Source organism: Xenia sp. Carnegie-2017, unplaced genomic scaffold (genome assembly GCF_021976095.1).
Source record: "Xenia sp. Carnegie-2017 unplaced genomic scaffold, XeniaSp_v1 HiC_scaffold_13, whole genome shotgun sequence".
Classification (NCBI taxonomy): Eukaryota; Metazoa; Cnidaria; class Anthozoa; order Malacalcyonacea; family Xeniidae; genus Xenia; species Xenia sp. Carnegie-2017.
In genome coordinates, this window is record NW_025813436.1 from 10,720,944 (window position 1) to 10,743,898 (window position 22,955).

General features: G+C 36.4%; 3 protein-coding genes across 5 annotated transcripts; all 3 read right to left on the reverse strand.

The window, feature by feature from the left end:
- Nucleotides 1–458: 458 nt before the first annotated feature.
- Nucleotides 459–11,833, reverse strand: LOC124452569 (neuropeptide FF receptor 1-like). 3 transcript variants are annotated; one of them, XM_047003147.1, is made up of 6 exons: nt 11,758–11,833; nt 6,463–6,561; nt 4,194–4,679; nt 2,045–2,236; nt 1,484–1,963; nt 459–1,354 (listed from the first exon to the last, which is right to left on the reverse strand). In XM_047003147.1, exons 3-6 carry the CDS (start codon nt 4,297–4,299, stop codon nt 1,080–1,082), a joined length of 1,053 nt encoding a protein of 350 aa, XP_046859103.1. In that variant the 5' UTR covers nt 4,300–4,679; nt 6,463–6,561; nt 11,758–11,833; the 3' UTR covers nt 459–1,079. The 3 variants fall into 3 exon arrangements, with proteins under 3 accessions (XP_046859103.1, XP_046859095.1, XP_046859111.1); XM_047003139.1 differs by lacking the exon at nt 11,758–11,833 and adding an exon at nt 9,652–9,951; XM_047003155.1 differs by lacking the exons at nt 6,463–6,561; nt 11,758–11,833 and adding an exon at nt 4,814–4,901.
- On the reverse strand, nt 10,844–11,469 carry LOC124452586 (protein C19orf12 homolog). The gene has a single exon (XM_047003166.1). The coding sequence runs from the start codon at nt 11,400–11,402 to the stop codon at nt 10,998–11,000; it is 405 nt and encodes a 134-aa protein (XP_046859122.1). The 5' UTR covers nt 11,403–11,469; the 3' UTR covers nt 10,844–10,997.
- A 653-nt stretch (nt 11,834–12,486) lies between the features above and the next one.
- LOC124452487 (adhesion G protein-coupled receptor L3-like) lies at nt 12,487–19,512 on the reverse strand. Its single transcript, XM_047003047.1, has 11 exons — nt 19,079–19,512; nt 18,377–18,609; nt 18,039–18,188; nt 17,801–17,895; nt 16,497–16,806; nt 15,940–16,152; nt 15,542–15,666; nt 15,146–15,414; nt 14,974–15,040; nt 13,242–14,662; nt 12,487–13,148 (listed from the first exon to the last, which is right to left on the reverse strand). The coding sequence occupies exons 1-11, from the start codon at nt 19,449–19,451 to the stop codon at nt 12,853–12,855; spliced, it is 3,552 nt and encodes a 1,183-aa protein (XP_046859003.1). The 5' UTR covers nt 19,452–19,512; the 3' UTR covers nt 12,487–12,852.
- Between the last annotated feature and the right edge of the window lie 3,443 nt (nt 19,513–22,955).

A 22,955-nucleotide genomic window follows, 5' to 3' on the forward strand; every position in this document is an offset into this window, starting at 1 on the left:
GCCTCTCTTTCGGTTGCATGACATGCAAATCAGAGACCAGAATAGAGTGTTTTCATCGGTTGCCATGTTTGGAGAGGGGGGATTTCATATAATGAATAGAATTTATGTGAATTTCATGCTGTGTTGAGCATCGGTACTCTGATGTAACCACCCAACATGGCCGCTTTGGAGTCACAAGCAAACACTCTACAGAGAAAAATGTACATCAATTCAGACAACAGGAGATTGCTGTCTGTATTGATTGGATAATGTGATAGTTGTTGTGTAACAGAAGTTAAACCAAATTTCGAAATTGGTAGTTGGTTGACTTTGTTAATGGTTTTGTCACCACTAATTACAACCCAAAGACGAAAATTATTTGGACAACTAAAGGAAACTACAAGCTAAGAAAACCACGTCTGAGAAAGCAGGCAACAGTTAAAGCCATTAACGAAACAATTCAATAAAATCTCAAAGAATTCTACCTCCAGTATTTTCTTTGTTTTCAGCATCATTCACAAGTCGCAACTGCAGTTAAAATTTAAACTTATGACATAACCATATCAAAGTTAAGTTAGTTACAATAAGCATACATATTTTTTCATGTATATATAAGTTTCATTAGTTAGCTATAGTATATCTATTGGGAAAAAGCTCCTTTACTAAAATCATTTCGATTTTAAAGGACTTCTGCTTCCTTACAAAAATCACAGCGTACATAGTCACAAGGAAAAATGATTGATTCCAAAAAGTGGTGATGTCAATGCATGGATGATGGTAAAAAATGCAGACGTTAAGTAAACATTACCTCTTATTTTAAACTTCTACATCAAACTCCCATGAGTAAAGATGAAACATTCATTTTAGAAACTACAAACCATCGAAATGCAAAAATATACCAAGCATTTGCTTTTTACTTCGGTATTTTCACAAAAAAACGATGGAGCAAAATGTGGTTACCATTTATAAGACATTTCTACGTCACACGGTCTTCAGTTGTAAGTGGAGTAGACAATGAACGACAGCGATCTACATTGAGCTGCTATTTGTTCAAAAACAAGCCATGCACCGACGCTCCTACAAAATAATATTATTTGTATTTAGCAGCTGCTGTTGCTACTACTTGCACCTTGTTGCACGCGTTCGTACTGCGATGCTCCTGTAGTTTGGTCACAAGAACCAAACGACTGCCCACGTGTTCGTCGAATACGTAACATCAGTCTACTCCTGAGCGATCCACAGCAAATGATTCTAATAAAGCCTCGGGCATAGTCTCCACTTTGAGCGCAATATATTATTGGGTTGATCATGGAATTGGCCCACAGAAGCAATGTTGTGATGTTCAATGTGATCATAAACGACGATGTAACGTTCACTAAAGAATAATAATGCATATAATGACAAACTATGTTTATGGTTTCATATCTATCATTGAGAAACACAAAATGTTTGAGGACAAGTTAATTCGTAATTTGAAACTCATACAAAACGATAAGAGCCTTACCGTGTTTAAAATCCAATAAAATGAAGAGAATGTAGTTAGGCAAAAGACAAACGGCGTACGTTACGACAACAACGAGCAGCATCTTTAAAGCCGCTTTTCTTCTTTTCAAGTCAACTTTTGACAACTGCACGCTAGTGTCAGTTTTTTGTCTTAATTTCATGATCATCATGATGTAGAGTGGCGTAATGAACAGGACAGGTAACAAATAGAACAGAACAAAACTGACAACAGTGTACACCTGTTTGTAAATCATTGCCGGATAAACCTCGCTGCAGCTGGAGAATCCAGCAAATTGTAAACGCATTGCGCCAAAAACCGGTAGGCCGTTTAGCAAGCCTATCAACCAGATTATGATAATGATCATCTTCGCCTGATTTAAAGACATTTTTTCATTAAATGTCAGCACAATCCACTTAAATCGCTCCCATGATACGGCGACTAAGGAACCAGCGGCAGCTGCAAGCAGTACTTGGCTTAGAGCTATAAAAGAAGTCAGTTGTATAAAATATTTTTGTCGAAGCCATTTGTGAAGTACAGTCGTTTAAAATTAGCTACATTTACCTGGTAGTGTCTTGCAAAGAATCTTGCCAAACGGCCAAAATTTGAATTCATTATAGATCAGTGTAACTGGAATATTAAATAAGCAAATCAAACCATCACTAATCGCCAAGTTGACAAGGAAAAAATTCATCGCTGTTCTCATTTTGCGGTTTTGATAAACCAGAATACACACCAGTGCATTGCCGAAGATTCCTAAAACGAGTAAAGACATGAATTATACACACCAACCACAGGTGATAAAAAACATACTTGAGGGAAGGTAAACTCGGAATTGGTTCACCAAGGAAGAGTAGGCATTTCCTGAACTCACATCACGAATTATGATTAAATATAAACAAGCTCGAAATTGCTACATAAATCTCGCATGGAAGAGAAAACGGAAATAAAAAATATTCTAAGATGGCAAACTTGTAAAATAAGTAACGCATATAAACTACAAGTGAAAATACTGCTAACCGAAACGAAGTGTACTTGCACATGGAAAATTTAATAAAATAAACTGCATAGTTTATTTTATCAATATTGGCGGCACTGCTACGATTTTTAATTTGATTTTGTAATAAGATCAAAGTGATTTAAATCGAAGCTTCCCCCTTTAAAATTAGATGAAGATCACGGTAAAAGTTCAATCCCATCTTTGGCCACCTTTGTCGGCGAGATTTCTGTGAATTTCGAGCTGAAGTTTTGAAGAAAACTCCTGCGGCTGATTGCCTGAGCTGTCCCTCGGACAAAGACTAAAACTGAGTATATTTTCTATGAGAGAATGAGAATGAAACTTTGTTTCATGTCTTTTTATCTTTTTTTCTTTAATTTTCTAATTGAGATCGCATCCTTTGGCCTTTTATAAGAGAATTTTAAAGAATGACGAAATTTTGCAGCATATGGCGTTATCCGATCTTAATGCAATTGACCTCAGCAGACAGGAGTATTCTTCGATTCATTCAACCACCAATAAATTGTTCAGAAACCAACAAAGCAATTAACATAGTACGTTTGCTAAATGTTCGAAGAAGAAACAGTTGGTTAAAAAACAAGTGCTGGTCACGACGTTATTTAGTAATATTCATGTACTTGACACTCGCATGGCCGCATGATAGTAAAAGAATAAGTCGAGCCACTCAACTCGCAGTGGGAGATGCCAAATGCAGAATGGCAACGCAAAGGCAATTTCCTTATTTTCTCAAGAAAAAACGCGATTGCGGTAAAAGAACATTTTTCGTGTGTTGTAAGCTGTTAAAAATCTCACACAATCGGTAACACACACGCAACTATCCTTAAATTAAAATACACAATTATCTTGAATAAAGTGCGCGTATACAACGTATCAAACGTTAAATGACAAAGGCTCGCGGCCAACAAATCTACTTTGATGATCTTGTTGATATGTTTAAAAGCATTTCAAAGATAACCACAAAGATAATAGTCAGTTGTAACACGTATTGTTATTGACGAATATAAACCACATGTGAACAATATTTTATTGCATTTGTTGTGTTCTTGTGGTGAAAATTATATGTCAACATTTAGAAACCTTTCCATACTGGTATACTTTTGTACTTTACTCTTTTTATTTTAGAAATAAAAAGCAAAAGAACAATCATGAGTAAAGAATTTAAACATCTGAGCACCATAAGATTTAGTTTACATCAAGCGCGCTGCCTGATTCGCACATATGCGCCAAATTCAACTTCTTTTATTTACATAATGTGATTTAGATTATCCCTGTTTAGTCATTTTTCATATTTTATCCTGGGAAGAAAAAAATTCATGAAAAGCGCTTGGTATTAAAGTACTTATTTAAATACGCAGAAACAGAAAAACGATATATAATTCCAGTTCAAACCTCTGACCTTATAAGACCGAAAACAGTTTAAAAAAAGAAAAATAGAACGACGCATATAATATCATAGCATAAACAGCTTTAGATAAAGACCTGACCATCAAACCATATATGAATATGAAAATCTTTGTTATGCGTCGTTGCTATAACATGTTCCTAAAATCCTTATTGATGATTCACTGATGACACAGCGAAAACGTATTCAACATCACATCAAGTGGAAAAATAAATATTTTACGCATCAAGTTTTGTCACGCAATAGAAGCATGTAAAATACATTAAAATAAGACAGCAAGAAAACTCACTTACCCATGATCATGATAAAAACGGATAGAAATATTACAACAATACGCAGTCCTTCTGGCACTTCGTTCAGTACTGACGTATTATTTGTATTATTTGTATTGTTCGACATGATTTCGGCCAATCCGCCAATATGTTCTGTTCTGTTTAATTAAGACTTATCTCTTGAAATTCAAGTTTTTAAATAGAAAATTGACCACTATCAGCGTCTCTTGATAGCCAATTGTAACTCAACAGGATGGCGTTTATTGATCAAATTATCCGGCAAAGATAAGCGTCCGTCCACAAATACTTGAAGACTTCAACCAAAAACTAGGATTTTCAAGTGTGCTTGTGTGTAGCAAGTGAACTATTTCTTTTCAGCGTAGGCTTGGCGTAACTTCAAGGCGATGATAAATTTCTTAGATCACCCACAAACCCTCGCTGCTTGACAGCGTAGTTGCGCCAATAGGGCGTCAAGGAGTCCTGCCACAACGTCCAAAACACCAATCGCTGAAAAATATAACCAAAGAGAAGAATTGAAAGAACAACTTCATTCACTCCTCGCAGCCATCAACACCGTATATGAGAAGTGACACCTTACGCAATAACTTGGGAACTAATGGTCGCATTACTTAAAATCTTACTATTTAGACATGGAAATAACAGGTATGCGTGTCGTGACACGTGATTCGTGTAAAGTTTTGAAAGCTTCGGGGACCAGTTGATCGAAGATCTTTAGTCGATAAACTGGTCGGGTTTTTTTCAACAGTCGATTTTATTATATTACTTCGAATCTTCTGGTAATTTTCAGACTTAATGGGGTAAAGTTTCTCAACAAGTGGAAATTTTTTAAGCAAAAAGCTGTTTAGCAAATCTCTGTGGCGTTTTCGCGGAAATCAAAATTATTGCATGCCCTCACAAGAAGATTAGAAATGCAGTGATTTTCAATGTTTTTCTATTTTGAAAGTAAAAGCTTTAGCAATGACAACACACATACGAAAAACTGATTGTAAGTTTGAATTGTCGTCATTGCCTCAATCATTAATCATTAATGACATAATGCATTAAATTACATTCATAGACAAAAAAGGAAGCTGTACTTTTTTCTCGTCAGGCAAAACATATTTTTGGTAATCGCTATAAATCTACAGCTATAATAATCTAATGGCGGCGCTGAGTTGTCATTTAACAATGTCTCAAGTCAAGTCTAATCCTTTGGGTAACCTTATATTCGGATATACATTTAGCCTGTATAGAATAAATAAAACAAGATTTCCAAATGCCCTAAAGCATTCTTTGTAAAAAAAGTCTATATGCGCCGTTGATAATTTGTTGAACGAAAACAGCACGCTGCGTTTGTCAGTATGGTAGAAAATGAAGTGTGGAGGCGTTCTTGACAAACATTTTAATCAAAACCAACAAGAGGAGCATATGGATGCAAGACACGCAAATTAATGTGTACACTATTGGTACAAGAAGGTACAAAATGTACATTATGACGCATGGAAAGTATGGTACATTTATGAATAAAAGATATATAGCTTGATGAAGGTAGAAAAAGTGTTGCACTAACATGTGGCTTTTTTAGACGCAAGTACGTAAACTACATAAACCAGCTTCAACACTCTAAACACGTGATAATATATCATATAAGTTTACAGATTGGTAATCCATTCATTGACAATGTATGTATAAGTAAAGGTAGCGAAAAGATCACCAAAAACTACAAATTTCATCTCGACAAGACTGTTTCGTGTTTTCTCACTCTTCAGAGGATTTTTTTATTATCAAAATCCCCTGAAGAGGGAGAAATCACGAAACAGTCTTGTCGGGATGAAGTTGTAGTTTTTGGTGATTTTTGTGCATGATTACATAGCGGCATCGATTGCCAAAGTGATGGAACAGAAGATGAAATGAGGGGAAAGTCAAACCCCATGGCCAAATGCTTCAGCTAGGTCTTCTGCATGAAATTTTATTTCTTTCATTTTACCATTAGTACAAACAATACGTTGGCAAATCATTACTTTAAATATGTATTTTTTTTATTTGCCTTATACGTTCATATAAATGACAGATAAAGCATAAACGAATTCGCGATTTTTTCATTGTTACACACTTCGGAAAACATCCAGAGATGGTTGAAAATTTCAAAATCACAGGAAAAGAGCGCTGATTCCTATGTTTATACTTTTATCAAAGAAAATGTTTCCGTTATTTTTCAAGAGCTCGCCGTCTAGAGATAACTTTATCCGGATTTTGTAAAAACCGGGCATAATAACTAACACATTCTCACCTTTTGCTGCAGTTGATAGTTTATATGATATCAATGTGATTGAAGATGCAGTTTCGTCGTAAGTTTCGATGCCAACTGAGCTTTTCTTTCCTTCATCTCCTATATATTTAAGTGAAGTTTTTTAATAATTCAAAAAAACATACAGGCGTCTGTCATCTTCATTCAACGATGCGAATACATTTACGTCATTTTTCTTATGTTGCACGCAAGATGGAGGTGAGATCAAAAACAACACTAATTGATCACTTTCACACAGGTAAGCACGTGATGAACGTGGAAGATTGCCAATGGCGGAAGTCATTTGTGTTTATATTTAAAGTTTGTCCAAACATCCATATTTAATGAGTGAACACGACGAAAATCCATCAAGTATATTTGTAGCATGCATGAATTACGTCAAGTTGAAGAAAATTGAGTAATTCCTGACCTCGACAATACTTGCAAACTTTACCATAAGTTGTAAAATTTAGTTAAAAATGTGTTCTCAATTAAAATATGGCATTTTCACAGCAACACAGTAGAAGACTTCGTATCGCATAACAGTTTGATTATTAGGTCATTATCTTTTCAAAACTCCCATCAAATGTTTTATTGAATTCTTTTTGCGTGAAAGGTTTTCAAAAGTAGCACAGCTGTTTGCTTCAACGCCAAACTCACGCCCGTATATGCATTCATAACACGAGCATACAAAGTAAACTTACTAATATTTCAACTTCATACGTAGAGTTTCTTTTAAGATTTATTAAATGAAATCAGTAACATTAAAACGACAAGCACAATGAAACTCTTGCGGTTGAAAACAAAGTCAAGTTTCTTTGCCGATACTCTTTGTTAGGGAACATATCAATATTTAGAAAATGACCTATTCTTTGCATGCTCGGCATTCCCACAAATTGAATAAAAATAATCTTTAATGATGCCGATAAAAGCGAGCTTTACATAAGGAATGTTTTTTTATCGATAAAAAGTTAACTCTGTTGTAACGTTTTTGAAGTTAAATAAGCATTTCCACAGACATGTACAAAAATACTGAACAGATCATCTGAAATCAAGCAGTATCGATCGAACTGCAAGTGCAATGATAATCAGACTGGTGATATATGTCTATTGGAGAAACAGCAAGGCATGAACCAACTATCAGTGCATGACTGCATGTCTTTTTTTAATTGATCTACTCTATTATTTTATTCAGAAGAAAAAGTGATAGTTTTAACGCCCGCGATGCATTAAAATGCTTTCGCTCGTGAAAAATTTTGTTTATCACAACACAACACTAGTCATTAATGATATTTCGTGCGTCAACATCATCGACGGGAAAAACATGAAATTTTCGAACAAAACGAGTGGGCGGAAACTGCAGGATGGATTTACGCTCTCCTGTCAACGGTTGTCCAGTTGAGACTTAGTGTTGATCACAAACGTGAATTATACCCGACGAAATATTACGTTTGCACGTCGCTGCTTCACGCAATCGCCAGACTGATGATTTTTATTCCACTATTGTTCTTTGATTTCTATATGATTGTTGAACGATATCACACAGGTGTATCATAGTTGATATCACTGCAAAAACGTGTATCTTTGTGTATCATAGTTGATGTCATAACCAAAACGTGTATCTTTGTGCATCGTAGTGTTCCACAAAAGATAACTAGTCCTAATAAGAGCTCATTCTATTCATGCATGCTGGACATGTAAATCATATATACATCTATAATGTGAGTATTTTATCAAATTATCAACCAAGATTCATTGTTTTCATAATAAATGCAAACAAGACGTTCAACAGGGCACATCTGTAATAGTCAGCATCTATAATGTTACATTTCCAAATATGTCGTATGATTTAAAACTATTTTAACTATGTCGGTTAATGCCAAGACATAGGTCACAATGTCTACTATGCCAGATTAAAAAAAATGTTAACGACAGAGTGTTATGTTAAAAAAACCATTCCTATAATTACTTGTACTATCTCTCGATAGATGGTGTTTTCGAATACAAAATAACATTTGATGCAAAATAGCATGTACCATCGTTTGTGCATTCACACACACACACACACACATCTTTAACATAAATTTATATAACTATGCTACAATACTTATAAACAGGTGTACATTATTTCACATCAGTATATATAGGTACACATACGTACAATTATGGGGATTATTTCTATACAAGTCAGTCATGCCTCAACAGTAAACTCGATAATGGTGCAGAAACACATCATAATACAGATTGAGTTTTTCATTATTACTTTTTTATGTATCGAATAAATAAAATTGAAAGAATTTTTTATTCTTAATATATTGCAAGGTTGTTCTCGTGTTGAAATGACAAGCTCTGCTAATTTTAATAAGTTGCTCGCTGTAATTTTTTGCAATAAGCCTTCAGTGCTTTTTACGAAAATGAATTCAAAAATTAGAGTACATAAAATGTACATAACATGGTGAGATGTTTAAATGAATGCAAGGTTCTTAAAATCAACGTTCATTGCGTGAATTTTACTTTTCTTAAAAATCAAGTTTTGGAATTTTGTGACAGAAGAAAGTTTGCGAATGCAGTGAGTCTGACCCTTCTCTGATGGCAAGTCAGCGTGGGATTAGTTATGCCTGCTCTCTAGTTATACAAGTATGTATATGGACCGAAGTCTGTTCTTCATTGAAGTTAGTGGTTTTAAGTCTGCTCTTCCATGAAACAAATCAGTTTGTCGATTTGAGTCAGCTTTTCTGCGAAACAAGTCAGTCATGTGGATTTAAGTCGGCTGTTCTGTCAGCAATTACTGGTAACTATAAAAGTACATGGCTTGCGATGGCCAACGTGAAAACTGTTAAAAACTTAAAACAAAAACTCGACAAAAAATATAATAAGAAATCTCACAACAACGTAAAATGGTACATTCCATTTGTAAAAAACACGGATTAAATAAATGAATGAGTAATAAATGAAGCTTTACAGAAGGTTGCCGTGAGTGTGTGCACGTTTCTCCGCACTTAAATGTACCTGAATCACGCACGCATACTTGAAAGTTTTGAAATACGGAGAATCACCAATGATGAAAGCTGCCAGTTTATTTTACGAACACATTTTGTACGACAGTTAATTGATCAATGGTAAGAAAAACAAAGGATTAATTTACGACTTGTCGCGAACAGACAATAAAAATGGATGGATCTGAATGTTTACCTTAATTGCCATTTTAGGAATAACCAGCAAACAGATGAAATGATCGTGTTGTGTTATACTTCACGGACAAAATAAGAAATGACAACGAGAACCAGATTATGCATGTAAGTGCTTCTCAATGATTGCATCGCACTACTTTCCAAGATATATGATAACAATTCTACGGAAATTGCGTGAAGATTTACATTAAAGAAGCGTGAAAATTTAGACAGCAACCTAATCTTATTTAACCAAAAACGCGATCACTACACACGCTGCTAAATTTCTTTCAAACTATGAAAAACGATGCAATACGATATACGTAGACATCGACGAGACAAATATGTGAACAAGATACAGTGTATAAAATTACATATTGTTAACCCAATTATCGTTTTTCAGAGTTTAAGGAAATCATAGATTCGTTTCTACATATTATTAATTCAATCATATTGCCCTGTATAGTGAAGCTAACTGCAAAGCCTTTTTTCTGTAAGAAGTTAAATATATCAAAATAACACATGAAAAAGACAGGTAATAAATCACATTGATTTATCTATTTTAAATCGTCGATTGTAAGCCAAATTATTTTTTCGACGTCTAGCTATACATATCCTTGTGTTTCATTATTTCTATATTTCAAGTACAACCATAAAAAGTTACTAGAATATCAGCTTTTTCAATATCGAGAAAACTTTAGGCGCATCGCAAAAAAAAGGGCAAGATGAACCAACTTCCCCACTGTAATGGTGTTATCGTTATAAATATTATTATTACAGGAAATCTTCGCAATATTTGCATTAATATGATTGTATCTTTTAATCTCCTTAACAATTTTATAATCCTTACGATGATGGAAGTAAAATTAAGATGGTGAATATGACAAGGCAGGATATTTACACCAGTCGGTGTGTCATATAATATATTTACGCCGTTCACGCTACAGGATCACACACCGAACATACTGTGACATAGTTTTCGGTTATGCATATTTTGGGGGATTAAGTAGAAAAACAATTGACAATAACACTAATGATGATGGCTTTGGAATAAATAACACCAAGCATGCATGTATATCGTTCACCTACAAGCAAGGGGCTTTAAGTTTCGATAATAATGACCGAAATTTAGCATGTATATATCTTTTGGTTACAACGTAATTCAAAACCTCTAGAGAATTTAAGGAATTAAAATTTAACACAGATTTTCAAAATTACGCGGATCAAGAATGGTACTCATTATTTAATATACTAAGTAAACACATATTAAATTAAATACTTTCTTATCAGGAATTTTCGATGAATAGTTGGCATTGCACTATTTTTGTATAATTCGAGTTTCGTTGAGACTAAATTCTCTGATTATCGTCAATCTTTAACTGATAAACCGAGCCGTTTCAGAACTTCAACAAGAAATGCTCTAGCTTCAGGAGAACTTGTCAACAAGGTCGCCATGCCTAAATCCAACCCAATCTCTCCTGCATGTTTTAAAGCAACTTGTGCAAGTCTATTTTTCTCTTCTTTAGTCAATTCTTCGAGAACAGCATGCAACGGCTTAAAATTTGAGCTCGTAGCATATGCCCACACACCACCACCAACAGAACCGACTATAAAGCCGACTGGACCGAGAAAGAGAGACGATATCAATGTTGTAGCACCAACTTTGATGGCACCTTGCGAGGCTGCCGACATAGTGACGGTTAAATCCGCGTTTACTTCCTCTTTGGCAATTTCCGAGAGAAGCTTTAACACCAGCGCACTTGTAACCGCCATAGTATGTCGTTACAAAAGAAAGACTCTTGCAATGCTTTGCACTTTTGAATTATTTATATCGGCGGTGGCGTGCAGTTGTTGTTCAATATCAGTAAATATGATCCGCCATATTGAATATATAATAAGTACTTCCGCAAAGCAAACAAAACTTGGACATTCGGAACTTTTCCCTATTTCAAAAGCCAAAGATTATGCTTTCCCATTCTTCGACAATTTGAAAGTTGGTAAACCTTCCGCTTAGTATTGAATGCCCACAGATACGATAAAAACTGTCTGGGGGAATGATTTCTGTTATAAAATTACTAAAGTTCGGCAAATAGCATGCGAGTAGAATTTATATTCTTTAAAATTTTACCTTCGAAAACATTGTTTTTTCCCTCCAACTTAATATTCTTCATAGATAGAACAGGTTCTTGCAATACGAACCCAAGAATAAGATAAAAATACAGTCAAAAATCGAGAAAACGTTTGTCTTCTTGTTTCTTGGGACAACTTTCTCTTGAAGGAGTTTTGAGGACAAAAGCGGGAAAATTTCAGTCCAATCACGAAGTCCCTTCTTAAACACGTGACTGACGTAGCACTGTAACTGGATGTATCATAACAATTTCTTACCATTTTTAGTAAAAAATCACGGCAAATTTTCAAACATGATTTTGTTCATGTAAAATTCCAGAGAGTCAATTGCCATTCATTGGTTTATGTGTATAAAAACAGGGCTAAAATTAACTGTCAAAGAAAATATGAGTACTTCTTCTAAGCCTAATCAATTGACCTTTCAACCTGATATAATCCCCCAAAAACATGATGGTATAATGATATAACGTTTTGAATATTCAATTTTGTGTGGTAGAAAGGGGTAGTAAAGTAAATTTCTTTACAAACATGTAAAGAAAGGGGTAGCTTGAAGAAGATTGGGGCGAACAATGAGAATTTTCTTTTTGAGCCCAAAAATTTTTGTGCGTCCACACGTTGCAAGATAGCCATCAATCGTGCACGTGACAGAAGATATATCGACAAATGCACTTACGTTTGAAATGTCAAGAAAAAGTGACGTCAATTTACGAAAAGATCACAAATACAACAGTTGTGAAGACTTCCATATTTAGTGTAAATTTCTTGGGTAACAATAATTTTATACAGTGGTGAATTTCTCTACAAAAACCTCTTCACACTGGACGCAGTGTTTGCAATTAACTGGTATTTACATAGCATGTTTTCTAAAGCATCAATTTTTCTTCCGGTAATCGACTATTTCTTATGAAAGCTTGAAGAAACTTATGTTACAGATAACAATGTACCTACAGACCACATAGCGCATCATGAGTTTTTATCGTGCCTATGTCATAAAATGATCAAGTAAACAACCAATAACGGCAAGATTTGTACTTTGCATGTTCACTTGCAAAGTCGATTCTCAGTTGTTGCACCTGCACAGATTGTGCAACAATTTTTAAAAATTGGTGATGTAACTTACTCGGTCTGTACCATCAGTGCTAACGGTATCTGAAAATGTGGTTTGACTGTGGGACCCAACGGTCCTGATCCTGAAGCCTGAGTCGAAAGGCAACTCACTCAATCGTAAAGAACTATCAACTGAACTTCCTGAAGTTTCTGATGTGCTAGATCCAGAGCTTTGTTGAAGATTCTGCTCACTTTGACCATCTCCACAAGTGCGGAGTGCTAAACCTCTGGCTTTTTTAGAATCGGCGGCAGCGATAAAATTAACGGAAATCTCGTTTTCTAAATCTGATAAGGAGAAATAAAAGAAATCCTTTCATCTCATATCGTGGTTTCACGGTTCAGTCAATGTGACCACAAAAAGAAATAAAATTCACTTACCGATTTCATTATCGTAATTCGAGTAATATTTTTCTTCTACGTCATCAGTGGCCAGAGCCGGCGATTGCACGCTCACCGTAGAAGCAGGAGCAACATCTTGCTCGTCAAACGAAAACCCTGCGTTCTCTCCATCACCTTGAGTAAATTTCCTGAGTGACTCGTGTCTAGCACGTGACATATATGTGTTATGTTCGCTGCCCTCGGAGACACCCGTGGGTCGAGGACGAGTTTTTAAGCGAGGAGAGTGAAGCACGTCACTCCATCGTTCGTCTTTGCTCTTGGGAGGTTTTAAGTGTTTCTCTGAAAAAGAAACAGCGTTACTCCTTGATTTCGTCCTTTTCTCTGACTGAACAAACCTCTTTCCCAAAGCATTAGGATTCCTAACAGAGTTTTGTGTTGTATTTAGAGACTTTTCATGAAAACTAAAGACTCGACGATCATGGTTCTTTCTCGCATATACACTAGGACCATATGTTCTTTGAATGCACAACGGATCTCCTTTTATCTCATCTATAGAACAATAATCATGGTTGAGCTCGGGGCGTCTAGGAACTTCGACTTTTTTCCCATTGTCGAAGAACACGACGGAGTTGGCACTTTGCAAAGAAGACTCGCCCCCACTTCGTTCAAGCTGACATAACGTCGATTCGACAAGTTTGTCGCCGCAAAATTCACTATCAACGGACATGTAGGCAGCGGACTCATTATAATAGTCATAACGCTGGTCAAACGTGTTCAGTTCATAATCCCATAACTCATTGCGGTCACGACCAACATTTACCTGGTAGCTTGGTTGGGTATACAACATATAACCATGAACATCGGACTCGTGTTCTTCGTCAAATGCATCTTTTCTACCAAAGGTATTTCTCGTGAGACTTGGTCGACTTTTTGAAGACTGGCTTATTTCCTTCATTCCAGGCATAACACCAGGATATAAAGAACCAGAGATCGGCCATGTTCCTAACCCTTGCCGGGAGCCATCAGATAGATTACTTTCGATCACGCTTAAGTCGTTAGGACGCGCTGTCGTTGTTGACGTCATCACGTCATTTTGATTTGTATCCGGTAGAAGGCACAAAGTCCGCACCAGTTTCTCGCGGACTTTTCTGTCCGTTAGACAGTACACAATAAATATTACAAATCCTTGAAAGCTGTTGGCGATGCAAAATAAATATTGAAAAACAAGTTTTAGATTTCCAATCGCAAGTACACCAAATATCCACGTGATCCCAAACACCGTTGCGATTCCGAGCACACGACGAAAAAGCACGATCCTCTCCTTATGGCGATTGCTGCTTGGAAAGCGAGCGCTCAACAGCGCTTTGACTACCATTACAAATATTACAATGTTGAATACAAGAACAATCACGGTCGGTCCCAAAAATGCGACGTAAAATGAATTTCCGTGCACACGACAGCTGTGAAAATATTATTAAAAAAAAAGTAAGAGCTTTGATCTTTTACCGAGCGCCATAACAAACCATTCTGGTAAATGGCACAAATTAGTTTTTATTGAATGAAATTTTTCAGATGAAAAATATCGGTTGATTTCAGTTAACTTGAATTATTTAAGGTTTTGCTATGCTCTGTCTAGCCGGGTTCACGTCAATTTGATGGTGCACCATGGATTAAGCAGATTTTCATATGTGCCTCCCGTTGTGTTATACTCAAAGTAGAAACGCTTCAAGAAAAAGACAAGATCCATTAAAATAGAAAAGCTAACACCTACTATCGCTCATTTCTGTAATCATCGTCTTTGACTAATGCAGCGGTGAGGACAATAAGCAAAGGTAGCCCTAAAGAAAAAGAAGATTTGGCTTTGTTTACTTTCAAATGCTGGTGAAATATTAATAGAACATTAATTAGAATAATACAAATGCAAATAATGCGATAATTTCTACCCCAAGCAGCAACAGCACATTTGATGACGAATCTCTTCCCAAACTCCTCGTGAACGCGGTCCAGCACAATGATGATAAACATGTGAAGTGCTTCGATGCCCATCCACAATACAGCGACTAACACAAAGTAATGCAGGCAAACCGCCACAGCAATACAAACGGTTTCGTTTTGTTCTTCTTTAATTCCAACAACGAAGACAAGAAGCGAGAAAATCAGAGCAACACATAAATTCATAAGGATTTGACCACTCAAGCCATGGCGATATTTTCTGAAATAAGAAGATTGATGTTTGCAATTCTACAGGCACTAGGATGTTTAATATAGTTCAACATCCTCAAACAATTAACAAGGTCAACATCCTTGAACTATAATAAAAGTCACTAAGGTCAACATACTTGAACGATAATAAGGTTAATAAGGTAAGGACCAAACCAGTTAGAGATAAATAACATCCAGTGAAGGTGATGGCCTCCAAAATAAGAAGATCAGTGGGGGGTGGTTCATTCAACGGAGAAAGATCCTAAATACGATAAAATGATACAAATGAGCAATTTGCTTGAGATAATAACATCAATGATCTTGTGCCGAGTATTAGCTGTCGATGAATTTACCGCATAGAATGATTCCAATCAACTAATCATTGGTATTTTTCTAAATATATATTTGACAGGCATAAAAAATGAAATACTCAAGAAAAAATTGAAGGTTGTGCATATCATACCGAACATGACAAACAAGATCTTTAGATAAGCTACTGCTGAAGACTTTCCCAATACGTAATATAGTATCTTACCACTAAAATACCAAAATGCGTAAGGTGATCGCAACTACAGCGTGATCGACCACCTCCCAAGTTCTCGTAAACACAACCATTGGCAGACCAAGATCCACTACCATTATCTCCCTCGAAGTCCCAGAAGACACACGTACTGTTTTCCGTGAGGCTACGATTTTTTAATTTGAATTCGATGACGACGGGGTCGGACAGATTCTTCACTGATGTACCCTGGTTTCCACAAATGAATAGTTGAAAATAAGTAATATAAAAGCTCGCGCAAAAATAGGAAAAGTTGGCACGTGGTCGGTTGTTTAATTATGTCAGCAGTGATATTACGGATTGCTCCAGACAAAACGATCTCCACGACTTTTGATATAAACTTTAAAAACTTAATCAAAGAGATTTTCGAAATGTAAAGCACGATCTTTCAGTCAGAAGGGTACGCTTGGGTACTTCTATATACATTAAGAGACTAACGGTAATCATCAAGATACACTAAGAGGTCGTCATGTCTTGAGGAATTCCATAAAAAAATGCCACATAAGTCTTAAAAGATGCCCAAATGACAATACCTTGATATTAGAGGAAACAATTTGACTGTTGATGATCTTCTTCTTTGCGGGAGCGCCTTTCATTGGAAAGAAATTATCGTTCGCATAGCTAACAAAAGTTATTCTCTTCTCCTTTTTAAAGCCTTTCAGAAGTGAACCGGGAAGCTTTACTGATGACACAACACCATCCCCATCGCTTGTGAATGTGAGATTCTTTGATGTATTCGCTACATCCCATGCTTCCACTACTAAATTCGTATAATTCTCGCGTACGAACTTCTGCCCTCGGAGATTGATATTATCCAATAGTAAATCAACATTCTTCAGCATCCTGCACGAGATATAAACATATGAATGAAAACAGTTCATGAAAACATGTATTACCAACATACTTGTAGAAAAACTTGTAGGATAAGTGTGTCGACGTAGGTTATAATACAACCATAATACGACGCATGCGCTAATTGATCCATAGCTGAGGTTGCATTAGCTGAGCAAATCGACTTGAATCAATCAAAGAGAATTTGCAAACGAATCATGAATAAAAGTTGGAGGAAAAATAAAAACGTTTGTTTTAAGTCTGTGTCGCATTATTGTTATTTTATAAAAGGAATAAAAGATGTTTTTCGTGTTTACACTGGCTTATGCAAACCTCGGAAACGTTTGTGAGAACTCTCGAGCAGGTGCAACCCTCAACCATTAGTCACGAGTTTGCACTGATCTGATCTCGAGTTTTCTCAAAAGTCTCCTCGGTTTGCATAAGCTTGTGCAAACACAGTAAACATTTTCTAGTTATTAATTGCATGTTTGCAGCGCCCAGTCCACCTTGTTGCGTCAATTGCAAGCACAGTGCACCCGATTAAACAAAACAAAACACAGTTCTAATGTTAAACCATCAGTTTCTGTTAGTACTTTTTATGAAGACAGAGCATCAAAACAATGATTGACTAACGGCTCTTTCCACTCATCGCAAAACGTACTCGCTACCTCGCTGCGAGTGCCTGCGAGCTACTCGCAGCGAGCTTACCATGACTCGCAGCATAGTTAAATTAATTGAACAAAATTTTTTGATCGCGCGAACAGACTCGCAAGCTCGCAGCGAGAGCATTTTGCGATGAGCGGAAAAGACTCCTAAAACTCAGGTAGTGTTGCCCGATAAATACTTTGCCATATTTCTCTCGAAGTTAACATCCAAAAACCCATTAACGATGCAGAAAACTGTTTTTTAGGCTAACTTTGCTTAGTCAAAGGGCGAAAAATAGAAAGGTGTCACAGATTACTGGGCTCTCTTTCTTAGAAAATAAAGCATTCAAGAAACAACGTACTTCATTGTGGATCGATGTTCCTCATTTGCTTTCGCCAGAACACTTTCCTCTGCATCCATAACGTTGCTTACCGAACTCAACAAATCTTCTCTGATCTATAGAACCATTGGAGTGATAGAATGAGTTTTGAATGCGTTGAGGATTACGGTCAGCGGTCGACAAACATAAAATTGATCAGTATGCAATCATGATCATGCGTACATATTTACTTCATTTAATAAGGAAACGAAGGTCTTACATTGGTCAAATTAGTGGCATTCTTCACGAGAATTTCCAGGAGTTCTGCACCATCCTTGACAAGATCAACAGTTGCATTAGCTTTAGACAATGATGTAGCGTAATCAAACATCACCGCTATCTCCTTTTCATTCTTCGTGGTCACTTTTATCTAAAGATAGAGAATTATCTAGCATATGAATACACCCCATAACCTCTACTACCTTAAAGACGATCAGGAAATCCACTGCAGAATTTGCAAGCGATTTATTTTATTGCGTACTCATGTTGAACTGTAGCTATGAATTTTCTTGACTTTTTTTTAACTTATCTCTTGTATCAAGTTAAAAGACAAAGTACCTTAACAAGCTCAGCCACCGCTTTCTTCTTTAAAACTGAGCATTCCTCATCGTGAACATCACCCCAGCGCTTTTTTCCCGAGGTCTCATTAAATAAACACCATCTATACGCTATTGCACTTCCATTGTCGTTATAGACGCAAGAGACGTTTGCGCGTTTACCGACTGGAGTGGCTGGCCAAGACAGAACTCCTTTCTCGAACTTATTACCACTTAAGCCTCCCGAACAGCAACCTGAAATGAACAAATCAATAAAAAAATAACTCAATGTCTGTTTGTGAAACAGGTCATTATACCAGTAAGACAATTGGTATCATGGCTACGTTGTCTAGGAGACAACGCACTATGTAATGGAAACAACTACATAAAAACCGAAGGTGGGATGGGGGCTGATGCAAGAGCAGTGAAAAACGGTATATCATCTACTACATGGGAATAACTTATCGTTTTAAAACAGCTCTCACAAGGCAAAAACCAATATTCAAAATGAATAATCCGCAAAACAAACGAAAATTCAAGACAGCAAAGTCTTTTTTTCATGGAAAAATACCACCATCTTTTCAAAGAAGCGCAACAGACACGAGGCATAGATTTCGACGGCTCACTTCAAATTCTTAACTCAATCGTAAATTGATGATAAAATGTGCTTTTGCATACGAAGTTGGAAACATAAACATCATCAAAAAATAATTGAAAACTTTACCTTGAGTCGAGTGAGTAGACGAAGAAACGAAAAGATTCGTCGTCGTAGGACTGATCTTGTTCCATTCGCTACATGAAAAAGTTGTGGACGACTGCTCAAAGGTTAACTGTGGAGTCGAGTGTGTAGATGAAGAAAAAAGCATCTTCGTCTTTGTAGGACTGATCGTGTTCGATTCACTATAACAGGTAATGGATGAATGACTTGAGACAAACTTGGGAGTCGAGTCGACGGATGAAGAAAAGAGCGTAGTAATGGACGAGTGATTTAAGATGGCCTGGGATCGCCGTGATGACAAGGGATGACATGGTTTTCGTCGAGACAACGACTTAGACGATCCATCACTATGAATCGTGCGATTTCTATCACTTTTCATTGGTTTATTTTGATCATCATCATCATCATCATCATCATCATCATCATCATCATCATCATCATCATCATCATCATCATCATCGTCATCATCATCATCATCATCACTGTCATCGTCATCATCTACGAAGAGGAAAAAGCAAGCGGCCATTGTAAAATAAATTATCAGCGCATGCTCATTGGGCATCGAACATAATGGGGAAAATCTGAATGTATTTTCTTCAAGACAATGGCATAGGCAGCGGGAAAGTTTGATCGTGCCTTGTAAATTTCAAGTTTTATTTCCAAGGCAAAAAATGTTTCTTTAGATATCTATAATTTCTACAGAGAGTGAATACAAAAACATCAACTCGCCAGCCCAAACATACGAGCTAGCTAGCGACTACGCAACCGCTTTACGAATGGTGGCTTTAGAACAGGCAAAGAAGGATTGAACATTTCTCTGAAGGCTTTCTCCACTTCCTGTGAAGGCTTTTTCCACTTCCTGTGAAGGCTTTCTCCACTTCCGGTGAAAGTAATTTTGCATGCATTCGTCATATTTTTACTTGCCTTGACCACTGGAGCGACAGTCGACGTTTGTACTCATACGATCAACGTTGTAAGAGGTCACTACAAAAAAAAAATTCGAGAGAAATTTTGTGTTAGGATTTTTTCAATCACTTGAAAATGAGAACTTAAAACATGACAATGATTTAAAAGAAAATGGAAATATCCTATTGTTTTGAAGTTCTTTTGATGATGTCTCAGTATGTCTGAAATATGAACATTCAACATCATAGGCTGACATAAAAATGAGGAAAAATACACAGTTATTCACCTGTTGACGATAAGAGGTTAGATGCCATAGGAAAAGTTCCACTCGCCACAATTGAAATTTTTGGTGTAGGAGTTCTTGAAAATATACTGGAAAAAACAACTGATCGCTCTGTGTAACTTGGCGAAATCAATGTTGAAACAGATGTTGCGACCGGGGTAGACGTTGAAAGGAGACCTGAACTCACGGGAGAATCACCAGACTCGTCACCAGACTCTTCATCGCTCTCATCCAGTTTCGTTGAAGATTTTCGACGTTTGCAGACTGTTTTTCGTGGCTTCTTATTCTTCCCAGTTTTAGCGACCGCAATGCCATCAGCGGTTGTTGAAATAAGCGACATACTTGGTGTATTTTGTGTAGTCGTCGATGTCGGACAAACATATATCGTCTTGAAAATGTAAACATCGGAGGCTGAAGTGACAGTGGTTCGTGGAGAGGAAAGACAATGTGGTTTACAGGCGACATCGTGTGATTTTAATGTCGAACATTTGTTGTTTAGATGACATTTTTTTTTCTTCCAAAGAAAACATTTTTTGTCAGAGTTGTCTTTAGCGTTATCATCATCTACAAATTTTTAATGAAGACAACATCAATAAAATTTGTGGTGATCGCATATCCATATATATCCATATATATCCATATATATCCATATATATCCATACATATATCATCATCATCATATTTATAATCACGTTTACCATACTTACAATTATCCGATTGTGACTATGATGATAGTGATTATAGGTATCGTAAAGGTCATTATAGGTATGGCAATGGCGATTATTGGTATTGTTAAGGTTATTACAGGTATAATGATGGTGATTGTAGGTATGGTGATCATAGGGAAAGTGATGGTGATTATAGGTTTGGTAAGTTATTATAGGTATAATGATGGTGATTGTAGGTATGATTAGACGGTTTATGCAATTGGCAACAAACATGCGCAGTCTTGTCGTTGGTCATCTTCATAGAGTCAACTGACTCTATTATGACTACCACTATGGTTGTTATGACGTCACTCAATTAGAATACCAACTATCCTTCTTATAAAGTAAATGGTTTGAACCCGGGAGTATCGTTACATGTTTGTAAATGTAGATCGTCCTGATTGGTACAGTTCTGAGAAGGATTGTTTTTGTTGTTGTTGACTGACGTTTCGACAACCTTAGCGGTAGTCATCTTCAGAGTCAAATGAGGAGTAAACGTCAGGTTAGCCGTATCTAAGAACCAGATAACAAATACGGCTAACCTGACGTTTACTCCTCGTTTGACTCTGAAGATGACTACCGCTAAGGTTGTCGAAACGTCAGTCAACAACAACAACAACAGTCTTCCTCAGGACTATACGAACCTGGACGATCTACATTTACAAACATATCCTTCTTATGACGGCCAGGACGATATACATCGACATATATGTAATGATATTCCCGAGTTCAAACAATTCACCACAAAATGTTCGTTTGAAACTCGATGTAAAATATATCCGTTCGAGCTAACGAATTCCTCATGACGATTTACCAAATGCATGCGATAGAAGGGGAAGAAGTTCACTTTACATTTCTATGAAATTAACGTGGGAAAGGAGAGTGGGTGAGGGAACACGTCACTGACATTCATTCCTGTACAAGATTAGCATGTCACAAAAACAATATGTGTGAAATATTTACTAAGTATCCATAAAAAGATGTTTGTGTTCATGTTGTTGATGGTTACTGTAGCGACATTATCAATTTCATCTTCCGTTTTCCTGGACAAATAACTAAATGACCGGTTGTTTGGAAACAAAACAAAAAACACATTGTTAAATGGAAAAATACGATAATTATTCGCCGGTTTTACACAAATGAACGAAAAATAAAACATGTCAAAGTTATGAAGCCACGCAGACAATGGCATGCCGTAAAAATAATGTATTTGAGCGAAACTGACAAAAGTTCAAATGACAAAGGATGTTATAATCAAAACATGTGCGAGACTATAATGCCGAAATCTCAAAATGCCCATGCGCAGAGAGTGAGAATTTTTTGATTTTGTGGTGCTTGTCAGAAAATATTTTCTAGATAACAAGACTATTTAAGTTAGGATAGACGCCACAGAGCTTAATTATACACAACTACTTAGAACGCAAAACGCCCGAAGGTCAAGCTGTCAGTTTGGATGTGTTTTTTTTATGAAAAACTTTCCCTAAATCAATGTAGACCGAAATGTTGTGAAAACGCTAATGCGACACGATGAGACAGTTTAACGCCATCGTGAAGATGATAAACGCCGCTTTAATGGGGTTCATGTAAACATGATTGCAAATTGATTTCGACTTATGAACACAAAATTAGCAAATCTGTAAACAAAATGCGCAATTTCATTGACACAAGTGAATGAATGAAGTCAAAGACAAAATCAAATAAATACTACTGTTTCTGCCTTCGAGGAAAGAATATTCTAGTTTTTCGTGGTATATTGTAATGTAGAGCGAGCAAACTAATATAACTGCGTGATGTTGTTATTGCACATATAATTGTCACATGTATTTTCATATAACCAACCTTTATCATCATCGGCTACAGATTGGGATGTCCAGGTCGACAAAACGAGCAACAAAATAAAACAATGTTTCCAAAATAGCATTCTATAATGATTATATGTCAAATAAATTCACTTTCAGAGGTATCTATCTTATGGCAATGCATTCCA